General features: G+C 37.1%; 1 protein-coding gene across 6 annotated transcripts; it reads left to right on the plus strand.

Moving 5' to 3' along the window:
* The first annotated feature begins 54 nt into the window (after positions 1–54).
* IQUB (IQ motif and ubiquitin domain containing) lies at positions 55–23,694 on the plus strand. Of its 6 annotated transcripts, none has more exons than XM_068996316.1 (13): positions 55–457; positions 3,591–3,752; positions 4,717–4,985; positions 5,814–5,951; positions 6,055–6,230; positions 6,473–6,628; positions 8,490–8,700; positions 12,397–12,572; positions 16,874–17,044; positions 18,441–18,617; positions 19,981–20,229; positions 20,654–20,839; positions 23,016–23,694. In XM_068996316.1, exons 3-13 carry the CDS (start codon positions 4,751–4,753, stop codon positions 23,175–23,177), a joined length of 2,037 nt encoding a protein of 678 aa, XP_068852417.1. In that variant the 5' UTR covers positions 55–457; positions 3,591–3,752; positions 4,717–4,750; the 3' UTR covers positions 23,178–23,694. The 6 variants fall into 6 exon arrangements, with proteins under 6 accessions (XP_068852417.1, XP_068852447.1, XP_068852408.1 ...); XM_068996307.1 differs by lacking the exon at positions 55–457 and adding an exon at positions 2,478–2,771; XM_068996338.1 differs by lacking the exons at positions 55–457; positions 4,717–4,985 and adding an exon at positions 2,482–2,771.
* Positions 23,695–24,411: the final 717 nt, after the last annotated feature.

Genomic DNA, 24,411 nt, shown 5'->3' on the forward strand with positions numbered 1-24,411 from the left:
CAAAAATGGTTTTAAGAAAATTCTTTGTGGCATTTCTACAACTTTTGGTTTATTTAATTTTTCGTATTTTAACAGGGTATTTGTGCCTTATGCTGAATTATTTTTATAATCTGTATTTGTAAGTTAAAAATACAGACATTGCAGGCCACTTGAAATCAAAATCCAGGTTGAAGAAAATATGATGACACTGTCCCGCCTTTGGTTGTGTATTTTTGCTTACCCCCTGACAGGGTCTTTATGGCCATGCAGATACTTGTGATGAGGGCTCTAATGCTTCCCAAAAATAACAGGTTTTTAGGTTTCAGCTGAATCCCTGTCCGGAACTGGCTGACCTTGCTGCCCACATAACTAAACACGATTTCTGACTTGCGGAAGGTACTGGGAAGATTGGAGAGGTGAGGGGGAGAAAGAAGACTACTACTCAAAAGTGATGGCAGCACTGGTTTCTTGTTAGCAGGTAGGTTACCATACTTGGCGTAACACCTGTGGCACAGGCTTTAGTACTGGGATCCTACGAAGTCTTTGTGTAGACTTGTGTTGGTGTATTGTTGATTTCACATCCTGAGTGTTAAGTGTTGCAGTAAATGGGGTGACATCAAGCTGGCTACTGGTCACTAGTTGGGTCCCACAGGGCTCCATCTTAGGCCCAGTGCTCTTCAGTACCTTCATTCATGACTTAGGTGCAGGACAGGAAGGGATACTAAGTAAGTTTGCTGATGACACTACTTTGAGAGGAGCTATTGTCTCCCTCGAGGCAGAGAGGCCTTGCAGAGAGACCTCAACAGATTAGAGAGATGGGCAATCACCGACCATATGAAGTTAAAGAGAGACAAGTGCTGGATTCTGCACCTGGGGTGGGGCAACCCTGGATATGCGGACAGATTGAGGAATGATATACTGGAAAGCAGAGCTGCAGAAAGGGACCTGGGGGTCCTGGTCAATGACAAGTTGAATTTGAGTCAGCAGTGCCCTGGCAGCCAGGAGGGCCAGGCTTGTCCTGGGTGCATCAGGCACAGCATCGCCAGCCAGGCAAGGGAGGGGATTGTCCCTCTCTGCTCTGCCCTGGGGCAGCCTCACCTCGAGTGCTGAGGGCAGGTTTGGGTGCCACAAGAAGGAAAGCTTTTAGAGTGTCCAGAGGAGGGCAGGGAAGATGGTGAAGGGCCTTGAGGGGAAGCTGTACGAGGAGTGACTGAGCCTGTTCAGTCTGGAGCAGAGGAGACTGAGGGGAGACCTCATTGTGGTCTTCAACATTCTCAGCAAGGGGAAGTGGAAGAGCAGGGACTCATCTCTGGTGACCAGTGACAGGACCCAAGGGAACAGCATGAAGCTGTATCAGGAGAGGTCTAGGTTTGCTATTACAAAAAGGTTTTTCGGAGGGTGGTTGAGCACTGAGATTAGCTCAGTTGGTTAAAGTATGGGGCTAATCACACCAAGGATGTGGGTTCAGTCCCTGGATGGGCCATTCATTTCAGAGTTGGACTTGATGATCCTTGCAGGTCCCTTTCAATTCAGAATATTCTGTGATCCAGGAACTCAGGATATTCTATGGTTCTTTTGAAAGCTTTTGTTCAGAGATTTAAGCTTATAAATCCCAGTTAAAATACCCAAACTAGATCTAAGGGTACTGTGCAGGTTTGCCTTTAGTGATGTTTTTTTCAAGACCATTAGTAACATTCCTGCAAGTTTAAAGACAGGAATATAGCTACATCACAAAAATCTGCAGTTTAATAAGCATTTATATATGCACTACTTACATTACACAACATACTTGGTCATGGCTGTTTTTTCATAGTTTTTAGGCCTATACATTTACCTGTGACATCATTATTATAAATTATTAATTACAGATTTATATAATATTTCTTGCAATGGTATTGGGGGAGTAGGTCAGTAGAAGAGAAAAACAGTATTCCCAGGGAATTCACTCCAGAAACGTTTTTTTCATATTTAGCATTGGGTTTTTTTTTCCCCCAACTATTATTACAACAATTACAGAAATTTTTAGATTCTGAAAATTGAAAAAGTGCAAAATACTTTGTTTCATTGTTTGGTTTTGAAGGATTTTTCAGTCTTGACGAAGGTAGAAGCTGGTCTTTACCTAAGTAAAACCACTAGATGGCATTCCAGAAGAGGACTTTGATAAAGTTAACAAACAATTTTCACGTGAGAAATATTAAGGCATTACAGACTTGAATGAGGGCCAGTGCTGTCACATGAGTAATGCAAATCAATGGATTTAGGTAATAAGTATTGAGCTGACCTGAGAGGAATCAAAACAAATAAAAAAAACCCCCAAAGTCTAGTATGAATGATACTGGCATGAAATACTGGAGGGGGAAGGAAAGTTGCCAGAATATGGTAGCAACTACTGGAATTCCTTCTACTCTTCCATAACAGACATTTGCTGAACTCTCTTCTTTTTCAGTTATTTTCTCCACTTCTTAAGATGTATCTGTCATGTGATTTAAAACAGCTCTCCTATAAGCTCATTAATTGTGCTCCAGGGGAGAGGAAGGTTTTTTTCTTGGCCCACTGCTGCTGAAATTCGATACATGGCCTTTAAAACTGAGTTTCACTGATAAAAGCATACTCTTATCTTCTCCCTTTCACAAATGCACATCTGTGTCCTCCATACAGGTCCTAATTTATTCCAAGAGGAATATGCTAGCAAGGCATAATTTGAAGGCTGACTAATGATTTTGCTTGTTTTTCTCCTTTAATTGTTGGAAATACATGATGATGCAAAGGATTTTATCATCTGTTGTAATATGGTAAGGTAAATCATTGCAAGCTTTAGAGTTAACAAACTTTAGATCTTTATGAGATCATCTGCTTGAAGTCATGGGAGTAAAAAATTATTTTATCTGCAAGGATGGGACGTGTTAGAGACAGAGCCTGTTACACTAGAAAAACAACTTTCCCATCGCCAGAGCAGAGCAAGTAGTGAGGTTTTTGTCATTCTGAACCTGCCATCTGTGCTGCTTAACCTATCCTGAGTGGCAGTGTTCTGAACCCAAAACCAAAACCAATAGGACATGAGTGAAAGCTGCTTTTTATTATTATTTTAATATTCAAAGCTTATATGCTGTTGCAATGATTCTTCATTTTTTTCCTAATGAAACTTGGAAATCAGTTTGAATGTTTAATCGGCTATATAACAGTGACAAAGTGACACAAATGACAGTATCTTTCTATAGGATTAATGGTGATCCTATTCTGGGAGTTCAAACCCCATGTTAGAAAAAAACAGCATTAGCAGTGGTAATGGGAAATTTCTGTAGTTTAGATGGGAAACAGGCCCATGATCAAATGCCTAACAATGTCTTGGAAACATGGTAACAGTGACCATGGCACACAATTACTGAGAATCCATATAAATTCAATGCCTGCTGTAATGCTTTGTTCAGGATTCTCCTGGAATTGCAACACAGAACTTGTGTATTTCACGTCTGAAAGTTGTGTGACTGTGTCCCCTCAGTTTTCTTGTAGCATGCTGAAACATTTGCAGGAGTTGGCACCTCAAACACCAGGAAATTCGATTTCATACGGTTTTCATTCTCATCTGCCTGTCTTTAATTTCCACTTAACAGCCTCAGTCCTCACAGCACAGAACCTCCAGGGAGCAGCACTATTCGGCACAACCCATGTCACGGGTACGCACTGCCACACAGCTCGGAAGTGACCGTGTGTGGTACGAGGGCTGGCAACACTCACACGCAACACCCCTTCTCGATATCCAACAGTTCTGGGGGGTTAGTACAACTTCTGCTACTGTCTACAGTATACGGATATGAGGAAAAACAGTGTTTTCATACATTAGGGTCGCTGTGGGCTGGTAAGAGCTCATCATCGCCCTGCTCAGGGTCACAGCGTAGGCACGGCCACTGCGGGTGTGCCAGCACTGGGGCCGCTCCAGGCCGCCAGCACGGGTTCGTGCAGCTGCTGTGGGGCTGGAAGGAACCAGGGGCGTTGCTCGTCCTTCAGCACCGCTTCCCTTTCCCTCCCCTCCCGGCCCTTCCCGTCCCTGGTGCGTTTCCAGTCAGCACAGCGCGGCCCGGCCCCGCTCCCCAGTGCGCACGCTCGCGCTGCCCGGCCGCCCGGCCCGGTTGCCGTGGCTACCGCGCCGCCGCCGGGGCGAGCAGTGCCCGCCCGGAGCGCCGCCGGGCCGCGAGGTGCCGCGGGGGCAGGGGCGGGGGCGGGAGGCTGCGCGGGTCCCACCCGTGCCCCGAGCGGCGGCCGCACGTCCGGCCCCGGTGCGCACCGGGCCAGGGGCCGCCCGGGCGGCTTGGCACCGCCCGGCAGCCGGGCTCCCGCCGGCAGCTGCGTCCCGGGTCGTGCGGGTTTGGTTGTGGCTTTTTATGTTCAGGAGTGTGGGCTTAGGACTCTTCCAGCCTGTGTCATTTCGGTGGCAGCTCGGAAAACCGTAAAGGTGTGCTGCCTCTGGGTAATGACCCCTTGGACCATCCCGTTCTATAGGCAGAGGACGAGAGGTAAAAAGAACTGTGCTGGCTACCTGCCTTGGAGTATTACGTTTGGTAAACACCAGCCAGAAGTGTTTTCTGTTTGGTGCAAGCAAAGGTCTCATGCTGTTCTCAATAGGCCTTTTGGGAATAGATACAGGAAAAGCTTTTCAGGACAGTTTAAGTGACCCACAATTCTAGTAGTACAAATGTATCAGTATGCAATTTTTAATAGACCCTGTGATTATTCTTGCAGAAAGGTTAAAAGTGTGCAACTGATGCTTTAGGAAATGGAAGATGCATCAGATAGTGGCTTTGAAGTTGTTACATCAGAAGGGTCAGGTGCAGAGCAATCACCTGCATTCTCACAAGGAAAAGCTCCAGTTAGCACATCACCTGAGATCACATCTCCTGTTACCAATGAGAATTACTGTACCTTATCTGAAATAAGAAATTCAGAAAGGGAAGAACAAACTTCTCAAAATTCAGTACTAACAGAGAATACAGCAAATGGGACAGAGACAGGTAAAGAAGTTGTTAAAATGTTGGGCAGTATTAAAGAGGTATTTTTTCAATTTGGTTATAGCTTCTTGCAACCCTAGACACCCTCATTCTGTTTATGCTTGCTGGGATTTGGTCCTGAAGTAGCTTTTTAAATTCTCATATAAAACATACTCTAAAGGTAAGAAATGTATTCTTTATCTCAGGCTGTACTAGTCATTTATAGATGGCATTTTAAAGAATGATCCTTATTTCCAGAAATGTGTATGAGTAGGTATACATATTTTGCATGTGCATTTAAATTAACGGTTCAGACTACATCACAGAAATCACCTTACTATTTTACCTTTCTTCGATTCCTCTGTAGCTTACCTGCCACCCTTCTTTATCCTTGTCTTTCTCCTGCAGTTCCCCAAAAGCTCCGTGATTTCCTACACCTGTTCCTGAGTGTTTTGAGTGTCTTCGGTCACTTCCTCTTCCCAATACAGGACCCCGTTTCCTTATTCTTCAGAGCAGAAGGCAGCATATCCTGTTCAGCACATGAGCACAGTGAATAACAGTTCCTAGTGTGGACCTGCTGACTACCTTCCTCTTGGCTGGGTTGCACTTGGATGCTCTCATTCTGAGTAGCTGGCTAGGAATGTCTTTAGTGACATTACATTAGATACCTCCTTTAAAATTGTATGATAATACTATTTCAGCTTTCAAATAGACTGTCTTTCCAGCTGAAAAAACTATGATTATGCTGTGTTGCAGTGCTATAATAAAATCATCCTGGGGTAAACTTGAACGAGTTATTTATTTGTTTGTTTTGAGAAGCTTCTCAGGAATGAATTTTGGTTTTATTTTTAGCAAGCATGATTGAGGATAATGAAACACTTAGGAAGACTGATGAAACTGTCCAATCTGAAAATTTGGAACGTTTTCCTAGAGAAGTCATTCAACAGGATTACCACATGCCTGATGTCATAACTGTCAGAGTACAAACAGGTAAATGCTGGTTTTGCATATTGATACATATATAATTATGGTCTAATCTAGGTGTGTTACTGAAAGAAACAATATTTCTATTTTGGAACTTCCATTTTAACAGATTCGGATTCATTTCAAGAAGTAGTTGTAAAAATTGAAAGACATACCTATAATAAACCTTTTCTGGGTGGATTTAGGAACATGTCAACAGGAGTGGAATTTCATAATGCAGGATCACAAACAAAACCCAAAAGACGACCTGACAAAGGAATTCAGTTATTTTGTAAGGAAACACAGGTAAAGGCTTTGTAGTGTCTTTTTAGGATGTGGTTTTTGCCAAATGGAATAGACTGCTTACACTATTTCTGATAGGAAAGAGGAAGTAAATCCGAAATAAATGTGCAAATGAAAGTACTTAGTGGACAAATATCATTAGTCTTGTGATTTTTATTACAACTAGCTAATTTTGCCACTTACTGTAATGAGGAAAAATATCTGTGTGTATTTTCTTCTAATCTGACATGCATTTTTTTCCCCAGACAGTTGTGGAAAAAAATAAGCAACAACAAACAAGAAATACAACATCGACACAGATGACTAAAATTGGCCTTTATGTGTCAAACATGACTGACAAACTAATAACTCCTGGAAAGTATTTTACAGCGGAGGAATACCATAAACGTAGACTTGAAGCAGTAAGTCCTTATCTGTTTGAAATTCTCTGTAAAGCAATGTATTGTGAAGGTTATCTGAATATTTAATGCGTGTTCAGAGTGTTCAAAGATTGAATTTAAAAGGGAACTGTAAAATGTCTTCTTATGCTCATCTTTTGTAATCTTTCAGATAAAGGGGAAGTGTGTTTGCTCTGTGGTTCTAGTGACATTTGATACCTTGCAATCTCTTAAATATTAAGAATTCTGAATTTATTGTTTTCTGTCTTACAGTGACAGTTAAGTTTCCATGTAGAGCATTAAGGATTGAAACAGGCTTGTTCCTACAACAAAGATCCCCGTGATCTTTGTGGAAGAACCTAAGCTACACGCTTAATGTATGACCTGAAATAGACAGAGTATTGGGTTAGGATTTAGGAGATCTGCATTCAGCTTTTGAGTTTTATGTTGTTTGTCTGTTTGGTTGGGTTTTTTTATCAGACTTGGCAGGTTACCTTGGGCAAACTGATCCGTTTTGGATTCTTTTCAAGCTCCCTGCTTTGACACTAAGGTAGAAACGGGCTGTTCAAACACAGGCAATGGGTCTGTGGGGTTTTCTGGTGCACTGAGTTGCCTCATGAAGGTAATTCAGGTTATAGATTCTGCATATTCCTTGTGCAGAGGATGCTATTGAGGCATTTCACATTGCCTTTTTGGAAACCATGTATTCCATGGCTGCACAGCTAACTCAAGTATGCCCTAAATGGTGTTAGGTGAGGTACTACTTTGTAAATGCTCTAGTTATTAATTTGATTGCTGGAAATAGTCTGAATCCAACTGGATAGAGAAACAGTTGATTACCCAAGTGTCTAAGTAGAATAATTGTATTAGTAATTGTATTGGCATGGTTGGCAAGATCTTTGAAATTTTCTGGGTAGACGTTTTCTGTAAGAACTTCTTAAATCAGCCATTTTTAGCTGACGGCAATGAGCATCTTGTAGAAATGGAACCCAAGCAGGGAATCATTTCCTCAGGACTACCAATATGTTTTACTGTGGTCTTTAGTGACACTTACTGAAATCTGTAGTGTATCTATTGGTAACTTATTATGTACAGTGGAGAGATGTCAGCTTGGTGTTGGTTCATGTTGATGGATTTGCACAGTGCAGTATAGGTCCATCTTGAAATACTATTTGAAGGCATATTCAAGAGAAGTTTTAGATTAAAATATTACCAGAGACAGTGTAACTGTATTAGTATGATTTTCTGCTTGATAGCTTTCAATGCTGGACAATGCTTAGTATCTCATGGTATTGATCTGAGTAAACTGCTTGTAGTTCAAGTGCTAACTCAGCCAGCAGAAGATGAGGCTTGGGAAGGTAGCTGATTTAATTTTCTTTTTTCATTTCTGTCATAACAGCATTAGTAATTTCACTTTCATTATTTGTTCATAAATAAAATGCAGTTGATTTTGTGTTGATTTTTGTATCTAGAAATTTAAAAGAAATTTTGCAAATGTGTCTACATTCCCACTATGTAAATTGGTAGTAAGATAAGGAAAAGAATAAAAGCAGTACATGGCAAAAGACATTTTTAAGAGGAGATTTGAAAAAGAAAAATGGGTATTTAAATATAGTTTATATTTTGATTTGATTATTTGAACCTAGTTTATTCACTGTACTCACTGGTTAAACTCCTGCAGTTACATAACTGAGTAATCATACTAGTGCTTAAACTACTAGTACATGACTGATTTTGTAACAAATTAGTTTCACTACAAGACAAATCTAAGAAAATGTAGTTAGGGAGCTGGAGAACAGAACAGTTAAGAATAAGATACTATGCTACAAAATACTATGCTGTTTTGTTTTAAATTCATGATTCTTTGGTATTGTATCACATATAGGTAATAGTATTACAGAAATATTTCCGTCGTTGGCATGCTATAAATTTAGCACAAAATCTGATGGAACAAAAGAGGTTAAGGCTGGCACGGGAGGCACAAGAAGAATTACAGAAAAAAAGGGAGAAAGAAGAAAAATTGAGAAGGGAATATGAGAAAAAACTGAATCCTAAAACAAAAGAAGACTTTGAGCTACTGTACCATGACTTGGAATGTAAGTTTTCTTAAAGGGAAATCCTTAAAGCAACAAAATAGTACCGTTTATTTAAAACAAACTTACATTTTTTATAGATATTTCCATGATTTTTTTTTTCACTTACAGTGGAATTTGTTTCATTTTAAAATAATTATTTTACTTTCATGTGTTACTAGAAACAGAAAAAAGGCTTTGATGCTCTGCAAGCACTGTTCAGCAATAACTAAACATCCCTGTGTCATCTACATCCAGCACCTTACAAGCTACTATGAGGAGAAATTAACTCTAGCCCAGCCAAAACTAGTACACCTTTTTTGGAAAAAACTGGCTTGTAGAATAGTGCTATTTGGCAGTTTTATTAACATTTTTTATTTATGTCTAAAGTTAAGGTCATCTAGAAGAACAAAAAGGGTGTTTTTTAGATCAGAGTTACTTTGATTTTTTACTCTACGTTTAGGACACTGAAAACAATTCTGTGAAGCAATTAGTATTAAGATCCATAATTCATAATTTGCTATAGACTTTTTTATAATGGATTAAATTTTTGCACAGAATTTTACAACATATGACAGAAGTTACTCCTTTTGTCTTAGTTGTCTTCTACTGATGCTTTTTCTCCTTTCTAGTTCATTCCATGTTTCCCAAAACTGTGTTGTCAAAAAATCTCTTAGGAGTTCTGCAGGACGTTCAGAAAGTCATACATTCCCTATTCTTGGAGTAGATGATGTCTAATACAGGCAAGCACCTCTAAACTTTTCCCAAAAAATAATGTGAATACTGCAGATAATTGAGATAAAACCTTACAGGAAACTAATGGTGCAAATTAAACAAAAAAACTTAAGAGTTTGGAAAAATAAAAACAGTCAAAAGCTATGGACTCATACGAGCATATAAGAAACAGCAAGACAAATTTTGGTTTTTCACAATGTCTCTTTTAAAGCCAGAGGTTTGTACTGTGACTTGTAACAACTCCTTTGTTGTCTAGGCTACAGTGCTGTATGGTCTAGCTCTTTTATAGTTTGGCTGTTTTTGTCCCTGTAGCAGAACTGACCTAATGGATTACCTACTTCATTGCAAAGCCACCTTCTCCAACTTAAACCATCTCAGCTCTTTCTTCAGTGGTAAATGGAGCATAAATTTGGTGGCATGTGTTATTCATAGAGCTTAGGATCACGATTCAAGAATTCCCAAGTTATACACTAATCTTTTAATGCTGTCATACTTTGTGTGGCATTGAAAAAATTGCTTTGTCTGAATTAATAAATGATTTATAAATATCACTGTTCGTGACAAATGTAAAAATTACTGCTTGTCTTAAACTTTGCAGTTGTTGGAATGGCATCTTCATGAGATTTGTGGTTTGTTTAACCCCCTCTTTTTCTTTGTAGATAGTTTGCTTTTCACCTCCCAAGAATCAAGCCCTTTTAAAGGTGTATCTAAATAATCAAAAGCCAAGGTACTCAGATAGTATTTTTTTCCTTGCAACTTATGAGAAGTCTTACTATTTGGCATCTGATTTCCTGCAATACTTTCTTCGAGAAGGTGTTTCCAGACTAATGTGCTATCAGATGTATGATCCACTTCTTTTTATTTTTTTTTTTAAGTATGAGGAGTCTTACTTGCAATAAAAACAACCAAGTACCTATAAGCTATGGAAGAGTGCTGATCTCCGTGATACTTTTAGAGTTGAAACTTATGGTTATGCAAGTCTCTCTTACTTAATTTAATGACTTTGGATTCACAATTAATAAAACTTTCAGCTAAGCATGTTCAGGAATTTCATATCTAGGCAACCTGAAAAAAACATGTGCCACTTCAAAGCAGAACGAATTCCAGTATTTGAGGGGTTTTTAATATTTTGTTAAATATAATGGTCTGGTATCAATCTCACTATTCAGTTTTTGTTAACTGGTGTTGACTAGTTGCTGCTCTACGTGGAGATTTGCAGTCATGCTCTTCTTTTTAATAAAGCTTAATGATTCTAGGAAGTTGAGGGGTTTTTTCCTACCTACATCTGAAACAACTTTACATTCTTATAGTGCCAACAGTTTACACAAGCTAAATCATTGTGACAGTAATAAAATTCAGCCTATTGTCCTCCAGGGATCTGTGAAGGTTATTGCTGCAATCACAACAGGGTTACTATTACAGGGTCAGCCAGTACAAGCAATTCCTGGTGGTACAAAAGTTTGTCTGTTGCCTATATAGTGCAAAGATCTATCTATATATTCAGCATGTCTGCATAGGTATTTATTATTTATTTGAAAAGTATGAACTATTTTATTTTATAAAAACTAGAATAAAAATTGTAATAAGTAAAATCCCTGCCTATAGAACAGATAATCTAAGAGGAGTGTTTTAACTTAGTTGCATGTATAAGGGGAATCAAGAGGTGAGTATCTGTGGTGAGTGACAGCTTCTTCATTTCTGAAAGTATAAAATTGCTTACTATATTTATTGGCTCCACCTTAGAAGTTGCTGCCTCCTTCAGGCATAATAAAGCTTCATGTAAATTAATTCTACATAATTATGTTGTTTGCTGAATTGACTTTATTTAAAAAATATATTTTTGGGTTCTCAGAACTTGTCAGACAAATGTCATATTACAGCCTGGAGAGCCTTAAGGAAATGAATTGAAATATTTTAAAATGGAAAACGTAAGTTATTGTAGATAAGAAGCCACAGGCAGAAAATAAGCCTTCCTCCTTTCCCTCCTCCTGCTTCTAATCTTACCAGATCCAGGATGCTACAGGCTTTTTCAGTGCATCACATATTGGATTGTTTTCTTTTGTGCTGGGTTTTGCTTTTGCATAACTGTTCTGCAATGATAACAACACTTCGAGGTATTATTCAGGAATGTTGAAGTTTTGGATCTTACAAAATTTCCTACAAAACTCCAGAGGTATTTGAACTGGATCAGACTCTTCAGAGAAGCCAAGAACTGTTACAGGATATGCAAAGGCAGTAAACACAGTTTGATTTTACAGACTTCTCTAAAGCCATGTAGTCTGTGTACGGGCAGTGTAAGTGTCAGGGGGTCAGATTATTACACAGCATGTACTGATCCATGTGCTGCCCTTATGACCATCCTGTGGCTTCTTCTGCGGCCACTTTCTCCCACTTAGGGTTATGTTGTAGAAGAGGAAAAAGAGCGTAAGGCAATGACTGTCTAGTTATTAATGTATATTCATCTGCCTTGGATGGCAAAAGGTGATACCACTGCAATATCCAGTGTAAGACCTGGAGTGCTAAATGTGACTGTCAGTCAGGTTTTATCTCGGTTTTGGAGGACTTCAAGCTTCTTTAGATTTTACTAATTTATGCAGGGAGAAGCAGTAATATTCTCAGCACGGAGTACTAGTGGTACCACAGTTAAGAAGCAGCCATTTCATCACACATTTCCACAGGAGCTAAATTCTTTTTCTCACATAGAGCTCCTTTTTCTCCTACTCATCCTTAATTTTGGAGTACAAATTGGCAGTCTGGAATCCATGTACACACACATACTCTCACAGAACATCTGTATAATTTACATTCCTTTCTAGGCCATCTCGCATGTATTGAAAATAACCATAACAATCAATGGCCTAAAATGGAAACTGGCTTTTAGTGAATATTGAGGGAAAAGTCAATTATGTTGTTTCTTAAATATGAAAGCAGAAGTTTTGCTGGAAATTGTCTTGTAGAAAATACCCCAAATATTTGTGTCTGCAGTGTGGATGCAGGAGGAGACTGCGCGAATTAACAGAACTCTCAGCGGAGCTGAGAGGAAGGCAGCACTTTGTGCACTTCTGGAAGAAGAGACAGAGCTCATTGCCTGCATTGGGATGCACAAACTAAATGCCAATGTGGAGAATCAACAAAAAGCAATACTGCAACTTCTGGGTAAGGTCAGTAATTAGGCTGATCATAAAGAATACCAAAGTACAGGAACATAAAATACACCTGCAAAGTACAAAAAGTAACTTTCGTGGTTTTTAACAGTTAATAATGTGAATGCTAGTTTTATAAATATCCAAATTATGTTGTTGTTCATGTCAATACAATTCAGTAGATTTCTTTTTCCAAGCTGAGAATTTCATAGCTCTCAGACTGACTGAAGGTTGAACAGTGCATCATTAAGACTGTTAAATATAAAAATATAAACAATAAATATAATAAATTATAATAGTATAAATATGTTATCCTTCAGGAAGTAAATCTGTCATTAATTTCCCAACTGAGCACAGGCCTCTGGTCATTGTATGTCTGTCTTTAAAGAAAGCATTTATTCTGTTTTCATTTATAAAGAAGAATTTGAATCTGATGTTGAACTCAGTTATTAAATCACTAACTTTAGTTCCCTTAGAATTTCACCTTGAGATTTCATTCTTTTATAATCTTGAGGATGATATCTCAGGTAAGCGTTGTTACTAAAAAATAAGCATTTCTTCATTCACAAAGATGATTTTAAATGACATTAAATTCAATGGTATCTTAATGTAAAATACAAAAAACCTTGTCCTTTTAGGCAGACATCCACCAATTCGAAAAAAGTAATAGTTTATTTTCTGTCTGTTTTCAAAGTATGTGACATGATTGTGAAAAGAAATACTGCCACAGAAATGATCTTTAGCTATCTAATTTTTTTATTATTATTTTAAAGTTTTGACTATTAAGTGCTCAAAAGTAAAAATGGCAGTTTTGTCCAAAAGAGGCTTTTTTCATTATTTTTATTACTGGTGCAGGGGAACCATACTGTAAGTGTGAATTGATAAAATATATTACATTTCTAATTATGAACAAATTGCTTATCTGAAATGTTGGTGGAACTATTACCACATTTATTGCTGTGGTGTGATTGTTTTCTGTTTTACTACTTTCATGAATGAAAATCCTCAGAAAACTAAATAATTAGGAATATTTTCAGAGCCTTGAATCATTCCTATGTTTAATGTTTGCTTCTATTACTTACAATCTATTCTGTTATCTTCTAAGAAAAAGAAACTTAGAACAGTCAAAGCAAATATATTTCTCTCTTAACTGACTCTGTCATTACTTCTCCCATGAGGATGATTTCCAATGTCCTACCCTGAACAGATTACTTCCAGCACATATTCTGACAAAAACCGTACAATTCTCTTACATCTAAAATCAGAAGCAAAGTACGAGAATTCTCAGTGACAGTTGATGTTTGGCGATTCAGGAGATGCATCAGAGACAACAGATATTCTGTCTTTCCAAACAGTGGACATTTTTCTGAAGCAGTTACTACTAATTTATTTATTCCTATTTTAAATGTATACATTATGTTTTTCATGAAAGAGGCTGTATTCTTTTAACATTTAAAATCTAATAAGCTTCTGAACTAGTGTAACTTTTCATGGTTTTTTATCATGTCAGCTGTAGGATTTTGAGTGTTATTCTAAACTGTTGACATAGACAGCAGCCTAACTCAGAGGTAGAAAAAGTAAAAATTTCTGCATTTTTAAAAAAGATAAAATAATTTTGTAAATCTCAAAATTAGATGGATGGTTTGCTATGACTGTAACAGTGCAATTTAAGCACTTTAAATGATAGTATGAAATTTATTGTTGAGTGTTTGATTAGGGATTATTTAGTTTTTTTCTTGAACTTTGAGCTGGTAATGTTGATCTGGATACTTGCCAGTTAAAGCTGGAATAACATCTTTCACATCTGAAGACTGCAAGCTGCAATGGCCAGTGTGGTATGAAACTTGCTTCTCCATGGAAACCTTTGTTCCCTTCTTTGCTACTTTAAGCATGTACCTCCACAGGCATGTGTGCTCTTACAAAGGTTGCTACTGGTTGTTTGTGCACTGTGTGCTAAGGGGTTCTTCTTTATGCTGAGCTCGTTCTTCTTCTGCATTTGTACTTTGGAGATGAAGTATTTGATTAAGCTTTTATGCAGCAATCGTATTTTCTTAAAGAAATTTGTGTAATTATTAACTGTCACTCAGTTCATACCCTTCACGCTTTGTACTATTTCTGCACACATCCTATGGATTTTTCTTTATTTTACTTACCTTTTTCTCTCTGTCTGTGGCAGTGTGTTTCTCTCCTCAGGCACTTAGTTTAGTAGCCTTGCTTTCTGAAGTAATACAGATAAAAGGGTTATTGTAAATTCCACAGCACTGCCAGCAGACTAAAAGACAAGAAAAAGCTGGCAGAAGATCTCAAAGTTTTAGTTTTTCACATGTCAGTATGGAGAACAGAAAAACAGTCCTGAATCACAGACGACTTGTGATTCCTTCTTTTTTCCATAAAAAGCTGCATATTTTTTTTTACATTTGGAAATGTTTTAAAGTAACACCCAGTTATGATAAGGTAGTAAGAAAAAATACAGAAGTTACGGATATATCTTCGAAGAATTAATTATAACACAATTGGTCTGTGTTAAGGGTCATTTGCAGAACAGGATACCAAGACTGCTTGCACATATTCGGTTTGCAAAGTTATCAGAAGAATCTAATTTTACTGACTATTTCCTAGGCTATACTCTGGCCATTGATTCTTCCTAGCATAAGCAAATGACCTTTCTGTGTTACTGTAAGTGATTTCACTGAAGAGGATCAAGTGTGGGTACTGAATTAACTACTACATGGAAAACAGCAGTTTGTCCCAGTCTAACATACAAAGGATCGACAGCATGATAGACAGCTTCTGAGTTGGTCTGAATTTTATTATTTGCAAAATGTGGGGGTTATTTTGTTGTTGTTTTGTTTTGGGTTTTTTTTAAGAATTTTTAGTCTTGTACAAAGATAGTAAAAAAAAATGAAGATACAGTAGAATGCTTCCTATTTATGGCAGAGAGAAAATTGCCTCACTCTAGTTTTGCAGAAATTCCAAGATTTCACTAAGGAATGAAGTTTGCTGTTTTGGGTTTTTTAGCTAATGTCTGGTTTTGCTATTGCATTTCTTAATTTTGGCTCTGAAATGTGACCTCTGGTTAACAGTATCGCCTTTAATTAGAGTTCTACCCCCCCCCCCCGATAGTGTAATTAAATATCAGTAAGTTGGTGTTAAATCCTTTTTAAAATTATTTTGTCTTTATTTTTCCCTACCTAACTTTATTTAAAAGTGAGGAAAAGTCTGTTTTGATTGTGGTGGTAACTAATGATTCCTCTTCTAGTTATTTAATATTCTTGGTATTTTTATTACTTATCACCATAGCAAGCCTATTTTGTCAAAATAATGATTGTCAATGCTGGGGTCATGTCCAGAAAACTACTAGGCATGTGAATGCTGCATGAAGGGTTGCTGTTGTTAGCGCACACTGAGACTGCGAGGTAAAGTCTGTGAGTGTTAGTGAACACTTAAGTTCCAAATATAGTGCAAGAGAATAATTAATACACAAAAAGAGGTTTCTCCCCATTAAGAAAAGGAAATGGAATTAAGTAACGATGGGGAGAAGCTTTTCAAAACTCTTTTTCTATTGGAATTGGATACCTATCTCCTTATGTAACAGTGTGATTTGCAACCAAAACCAGTCTTCTGGAAAGAAGAGAATGGTTGGACCTTTCAGGCCTGGTGGCACAGATGACATCGTGTAACCTCCTACTGTCTGGAAAAGTTAAAGATGTGCAAAGAGATAATTGAAGCATAAAGCATATGGCATGTGGTTAAGTTAGCAGACAAGAACCTAGGTGAAGTTTCTGATAAACTGTAAACACTTACCTTGCCCTAGCTCTAACAAAGTGTATTCCTTCTATCCGTCTCTGCAACTAGCATAAATAGAACAGTTCCCTGGAGATATTTTTTACTGCAGTAGACTTTAAGGTCTTAAATTTGCAATCTTTACACAGTCAACAGATCTATTGATTTTTACTGATATTTTGAAGGGATTTATTTCTGCAAAGTGAAATACAGAGCAAATGTATTCTAACACTACTGTCAGTAAATTCACTTGAAAGGAGTAGAGCATTTCCCTGTAGGAGAATATTATTTGCTTTTAATATCCTGTAAGTCGAAATGTTCATGACCCGTGGCTTTAAATAAAGTGAAAACCATTCCTTACAATTGAATGCTTGCTTTGGTGGAAGAGGTGCTATATCAATATTGACAATAGAATTAGCCTTTTGCATTCACATTAAGTCCCTATTTGCTCTGATGAAATTTGATGTAACATAATGCAATTGTTCAGCTGGTGGTCAGATTTTAATAGCTCAGAGTTCTACAAATTGTTTCTGAAGTGTGCACAACCTAGGAGGTGGAAAGCATTTGATGGAAAAATCACTGAAATGGATACACAGAACACGCTCCGTGGCAAAGAACTACTTGAAATCTACCGCAGCATTAGCACAAAGGACATCCCAAAAGATGAGAGAACATCTGTGCTGTTAACACTCAAATGTACAGTGAAGGTAAGTTTTAGTTTCCTATTTATTTTTAGCTTGAAGCTGTACTTTCCAAAGATGCTGTCACTTAATTATGTTGACACACAAGCAATGCTCCTGCTGGCAGACAAGTGCCATGATGATGGGCTGGCAGCAAGACAGCGCCGTGTACTACCTGGTGTGAGAGTGTACTTTACATTCCAGACACACTCTAAATTCGCGTTTCACTTTGTCACGTGCGTATTTGTCTTCAAGTCATGTTAGAATTTTAACCCCATGATTTTAGACTTCTTTGTATATTGATACATAATACAATTTTAGTACAAAGTTTACTACTTAATAGCAACCTTATGAGAACCATGGCAGAGATGTATGTGGAGATTACCATTTATTTTTTCTCAGTTCCTTGAAATACCTGTTTAGAACCTTATCTATCTGTCGGTTTGGATTACCAGTTTTATGGGTAGCAAATACTGATTTTTTTCTTCTTCTCTTTGCCCCTCACTCCCTGCCCCCACTCTTGCTGCCAGTGTTCCCAATGAATTAGAAGCTGGTTGCATTTTTTTAAAGTCTTTTATATTGGTTTTATTTATTTATTCATGTACAAAAGGAATGAGTTTCAAGGTCCTTTCAGGATGATACTGTTGACATCAGCCTAGAATAGAATGCTGCTTCCTGGTCTTATTTAAACAAACAAACATCTTGCTGTTTGTTTTAGTAGTGCCAGTATTTGATTTAAAGTCACTATGGCATTGAGAGGACTTCTGGTTTATGATCTCTTGCCAATCTTAATACAAGTCAGTATTGCTGTAGTGAACAAGCGAATTTCTGTTATTAGCACTGTCTTTTACCTGAGAAATCACTGAACTCATTCACCTCTTACGTCTCTCTCTCTCTGGCAAATCTCCTGCCAAGCATTTGAAATACTGAAGTGACTAACTTCCAGGCCTACTGTCAGAGTCCCCCATGCCTTTTTTGTGGTGGATTTTTTGTGTTTACTTGTGGTATTTTTTTAAAACCCATCCACATTACACCTTCAATCTCACAGCCAAAGGAAGCTTCTTAGGGAAGTAATTCCTTGGGTTTTTGAAGACTTAAAATTTTGCACTTGTTGTGTACCTCTGCTAAGCATCTTTTAGTGCTTCCAGGCTTCCAGTTCCTCACAGCTTTAGTATACATATACAGGCCCCTTAAAACAGAATCTGTAAGCATTCTCACTTTTGGAGTTCTTTACAGTTGTTTCATTGGAGATTGTTTCCCTGAGACACTAATGGGTTCTGTGAACACGTTCTTACATTAACTTACAGAGGTAGGAATGGTAACGGGCATAGAATCCATAGTTTGCTTTCATATCTGCATTGAATGATTTTGTTTGTTTGCTTCTTTATTGTTGTGGAGTTTATTTTCCTTTTTTTTTTTTCAGGAACATGAATGTAAATTAACACAGGAAATAGTGTCATTAATTGACAGGGAAATTGATCTTATGTCAAGAGAGGTGAAAGAATGCAACTTGGAAGGACTGAGGAAAAGAATTTGTACATTATTTCTTCAGTATATTAAAATTCCAGAGTTTAACCCTGAAGTTGCTGGGTTCCTTAAGGTATTATTCTTATTTTGCAGCCTTACATTGTGGCCACTGAATTAAGGAGAAGGGGAATGGAAAACATTGAAAGCTTTTTTATTTTACATTTTGCTGTAGAATTGGTGGAGGAGTTCCTCAAGAAGTAAAATGTAGCAAGTATATAGGCTTCAGACAAATAAATAAATTTATTTAGTTATATTAGGAAGCATGGGGAATAGACATGGTTATAAGCACCTGACAAAGTGACTGGTAGCACTAAAAGAGCCCAGGAGCTCTTGTGTCTGAAGTAACAACTCTGAAAGTTGTAAATGGTAGATCTTATAGGATGGTATCAGCAAAGCAGTACCAATATACTGAGAGAACAATTCATGTTTTTTCTACTGGTCAAGAGGCAGCATGCCATGCATCCAGAAAGGAAGAACATTGCCCATGACAATGTCTAGTGAGCTTGCACCTAAGCCTTCTGTTGTAGAATCAGTTGCTATTGTGTGTGAAGAAGATGTAGTTAGTTTTGTGTGATTGTTTTTCTTTTCTGACTACACATTACAAATAAAAATATGATTCAGTATCACATGTTCCTGCTTTAAGTAGCAATGTCTATTTTTCATCTATCAGAAGAGCATTCCTCATACAGTGGTCAGTGTTACCTCAGGAGTAGAGAACCTGTCAGATTTAGATGCAGATGTTAGATTTAGAACCAACTAACCATTAATTTTACACTAGGTTTGTTAGCAGATATATCATAGCAGAGACTAAAGATTATCAGACTGCTCAAACTATCCAGTTACAGACTTGGTCCCTCTGCACAGACTATATTATATTCTTTCCAGAACCCATGAAGGAATATGGGGATGAGGAAGTCTCTGTCAAGTTCTGTTTATTTTCTTCCCCTGTGTTGTTTCTGGACATGTGGGTCTGATGATTTTGTATTCTTATGCCAGAATATTAATATGCCCATGATCTCAGAGTTTTATATTTGACATAAAGGGCAGATTCTACATGAAAAATTAAATGCAAAGAATTTAGTTTCTGTGTTCTCTCTGTTGTCATCTTTCCAGAATAACTGACAATCTGCATACATAAAAGCACCAGGAAGAGCACTGGAACATAATGTTTAGGATCTTCATATAGCTTAAAAATGAATTGACTGATTTATATAACTGATTTTAACAAATGCAGTAAGAAAATACAGTGACTTTTGGTATCCTATCTAAGAAAAATCACAACACTATTGGGTATTTTAAAATAAATACTTCTAGCTTTTACATATTAAAATACTTGCATGAAGATATGGAAAATGTATCCTGACAGAGTTAGAGTGACATACAAGTAATACAAAGATACCTTGTGGTAAATGAACTCTCTTTTTTTTAATTTTTAGGTTCCACAAGATCCCTTAAAGCTTTATAAAAATGTTTACTTCTGTCATAGCTGCGAAAATTACTTACCATCTACTGAGTTTCCCATTCCTGCAAATTCCTACACCATTGGCAGATGTCGCTTATGTTACCAGCTTGATAATGAGGCTCGGAAACGAGAAGCATATTTCAAGTACAGACTTATACTAGAAAATCTCAGAAAGTCTGAAGTTGATTATCAGGATGATACTAAAATTGTTTTCTTAGTTCAGGTACTGTTGGAAAGAGCTTTGCTACTCACAGTAACCAGTGGCTTTGACTGTATGTCCTTTGTTTTGTGTATGTTGTTGATAGGTTGAGAAAAGGGCTAAAAGCTGCAACTTCTTCCTGTGATATGTGATGTTCCACACCATAAAGCAGCAGCCTTTAAGCTCTTGAAGCATAGATGTACTTTTAGAGGTGGTTTGCAAGCTATATATCGAAAGAAATCTAGCTGATGGGTCAAACAATCAGATGTTCCAACAGCTATGCTAAAAGTATGTATATGTATGTCAAAATGCTCTTTTAGCCAAGTGATCATATGACATGTGCATAGAATTTCTTTTTTACCCAAAGCTTTATTTGGATTTTTACATGGGTGCAAGACTTGTAGAATAAAACACGCTTCTTCCTTTCTAACCCTGTCTTTCATTTCAGCTTCCAGATATGCAGTACCTGATTGAGAACATATGGAACTCACAGTCAGCTCTCAGTGCCTGCAGTGACCTGTATGAGTTGGTTATGATCAGGTGGGATAAGCAGCATGAGTGGTCTCCATGGAACACTATTCTCCTCACTAAAGAAGAGGCAGATGCACATCTTAAGCTGTGTAACCTTCAGAAGGTAAAATTCAGTGGGCTTAATTTTTTACATTATTTTGTTAAGTTTTAATAGAATCCTGTGACTAATTATGTTGGGCCAAATTTAGTCATTACACTTGTCCATGTTTAAATTGGCTCATTGTGACTATTTAAATGATCCAAGGCATCTGGCATGTACAGCTCATTCTGTGTACCTGAACTCTGGCCCCAGTTCTCCCTCCTGAAATGCAAGAAGCTAAGTGGCCTCGTCCGTGCTGCCTGCTGAGAACAGTGCCCCGCAGGCGCCCTTCCCTCAGAGCAGATCGCACAAGAGCTAGCCTGGATGAAAAGCACACTAAAGACTAACCACAAATACTGTGACAACTGCGTGCCTGTGCTCTTGCACATGCTCTGGCCTCATTAGTTTCTGGTCTTCTAAATTTCTCATCAAATAGAAGAATGGTTCTTTGTCTAGAACATATCCATTTGTCATCATAAAATTTGTCACTAATTTCTTACATAGATGTCAGCTAAGTATCCCTTACAATGTAACCTTAGACATTGCAATTAAGCAGTAAAAACATAATTTCTCTTCTGAATTCAAAACACTCATCATCATAACTGTATTTTTACACCAATCCCCCCAAATTCCATATTTAAACATGGTAGTCTCTGAAATATCTCTCCACTGAACATCATGTATCAAGAGTATTTTTGTAAGGCATGGGGGAATCCTGTGAGTTGTGTTTGTCCTGCAGTTAATAATGGATTATTAAGCCTTTCAGCTCCAGGTTATTGATTTATGTAAGTAGTGATCTACAGTCATTGTTGCCTAGTGTTCTTTTGTTCAGGGTGTTCTTAATTCAATTTTTAACTCTACATGTGTGCATCAGAAATGCAGCTTCAGCTGTTATGTATTGCCCTTCTTTTTGGAATTCTTAAGAGGATGTGATAACTGACAGAGCAAATTAATTGCTCTCTTTAAACATTTGCTTTATGGATGAAATACATCAGGGAATTCTAAAGGTGAAAGGAATTCTGCCATCCATTGTATTTTGTGTGTGATTTCCCAGCTTGTGTCTTCAAGCAGACGTGTTTAACTGAGCTTTAGCTTTAGAAGGTAAAATCAGTTTCAAGCTGGAAATCCCTTTATTGACTCCTCTGACTCACTGTGAGTCAACAAGGCTATTCAGACCATCTGAATCTAGTGATGCTCCTCAGCATCCATAAATTTCTGTTACCAGCATTATGGCAGGCAAAGATCCTGATTAAGCACTTCTCTGGTTTGATGCCATGAGTCTGGATGTCATAGTCAAAGAAATGCCATTAACTTAATTAGGTCCAGAGCTTCAGTGGATGGGGGAGCTAGGTCAAAACAGGTAAGCTACACAAGCCTACCTAAAAATCATGAGCTATTTTCTTTAGCTCTTGCAGCAAAAATAGAAGTGAACTAGCTGTAGTGAAGAGTCACCTTTCTTCACTGGTAATGACCAAATCTTTGTTTCAAAAAAAAAAAAAAAAAAAAAGGAAAGAGTGTGAAATAAGGAAAATGAGGCAAACATAGAATGTTGTAATTTGAATCAAAGTTTCTCATTCACTGAAACAAAAAAGGCATCTCAAGACATTTATTTAATAGCAATTATTTGTAATGATGGCTACAGCAACAGCAAAGGGTTTTTTCAACTAAATATTTTGGTTATTTATTCCATCATCCAAACTACTACTAATCACTAGGAATTTGGGAAAATGTCCCACTGCATGCAAATGCTCACTGAAATACTTGCTGCCATGATAAGTTGTAAATAATGACTCTGATTCTTATCAAGGAATGCCCCTACAGTCTTCACCTTGCAAATGTTGATATCTAAGCATTGCCTTACTTAATTTTCAAATGTAAGTACAAATGTTCTTACCTGAAAAAAAGAAATAAATAAGCTTTATCGTGAATGGATAAAAAATGTTATTCTGGTTTTAAAACATGACTAATATTTCATAAGGAGCAATTTCACTACTGGGCCATAAGACAGTAGTATAGAATTACAAAATATTTCATTATGTGTATATATAAATAAATTATCTGCCTTAGTTTATTAAAGGGTCACTATTTGTAATGTATAAAGTATGTCAAAATGTTTATAATGTCTGACATATGAAGCAAAACATAGATTTCTAGATATTTTAATTGAATTTATGGGATTTGAATTTATTTTTCTTTTCAGGCTTATGAAGCTCCATTTATTTACAAAATAAAACAAAAGCATATCTGGGCACAAAACTACTTTGCTCAGTTTCCTGCGATGTCATCATTTTTGCATAGAAGTAACAATCAGGCTAATGCAAATTCCTGCAAAAAACATAATTCTTCGAAGTTAAAGAAGTGAACTAAATTCCAAGGTTTTAAAGAAATACACTTTTTCATCAGCACCTTAATTGTATTACAGAGATCAGAATAAACTTCTGAGGATAAAATAATTTGATCTCAATCAGTTAATGTAACTGCATTTCAAGTTTTGTAACCTCATTTAAAACACAAATAAAATGTTGTTAAAGAGCTTTGCTAAATTCTCAATTTTTAGAGCAACGATTGTTTTTCTGTGTATTCCTGCATTGCTTGAAGCATTCTGTCCATAGTGTAATATTCCTGTTAGGAAAATTCTGTTAATTCTTTGTCACCCTTTAATTAGAAAATTAATACTATAGCACTGTATTAAATTAATTTTTCTTGTGTTAAGCACATAAGGCAGAAATCCCCTCAAACCATGGATTCCTACAGAACAACAGAATAGATATACCTTTGCAGATATAGCTGCTTTGCCCTGCAAACATTTGTGCAAAAGAGTAACTTTACTTTTTGTAGCTTGATGTTCACAGTGGAACTACCAGCATGTAATTACTGTATCCAAGGTCTTGAAATTATTGTAATTATTATAATTTATCACTCATTATAATAAATTATAATGAATATTATTTATCATAATTTGTAGTACACATTTCAGACTGTTTGAAATATGTTTACTTTTGAGGAGTTTGTATTATTTGAAGAAGTAAATTCTCTCTATAGCTAAAAAAGTTTATGTTTGATCATAGTTACAGAGAAAAACATGATATGGTGTAAATTCAAAAATCCAACAGAAAATTGCAAGGTTCTTCTTGAAACCTCTGTTACAGATGTGGTTTTGACCCAGCCTTTTGCTCTGACAAATGAAACTGTATAGGAAAAAGCAGTAGCATTTACAAAGAGAATAAGCACATATTTGGCACGAAACAGCTGAAAACTGGATTGACTCCCTCAAAAGAATATGAACTGTAGAACCAGTACCTGGATGACCAGTGCATTTTAACATCAGTGGAACCTTTCTATTGATTTTACCATTAAATTCAGAATTTTAGTTTAATTAAATTCTAGATTTTAGTTTAGTAATGAATTAAATTGTAGAATTAGTTAATTGTAGAATTCTACTAATTGTAGAATTGCAGCACATGAGCATTCCAGTTGACTTATGTGCTTTCTGACATCTGAGCCTTAGGATAGGAATGGCTGCTAAGTCTGAACTTCCTCCAGTGATAAAAGGAGTTTTGAAGTAAATTATGGGTTGAATGGCAATGAGTCACATA

The sequence above is a fragment of the Aphelocoma coerulescens genome, chromosome 1A (genome assembly GCF_041296385.1).
Source record: "Aphelocoma coerulescens isolate FSJ_1873_10779 chromosome 1A, UR_Acoe_1.0, whole genome shotgun sequence".
Classification (NCBI taxonomy): domain Eukaryota; kingdom Metazoa; phylum Chordata; class Aves; order Passeriformes; family Corvidae; genus Aphelocoma; species Aphelocoma coerulescens.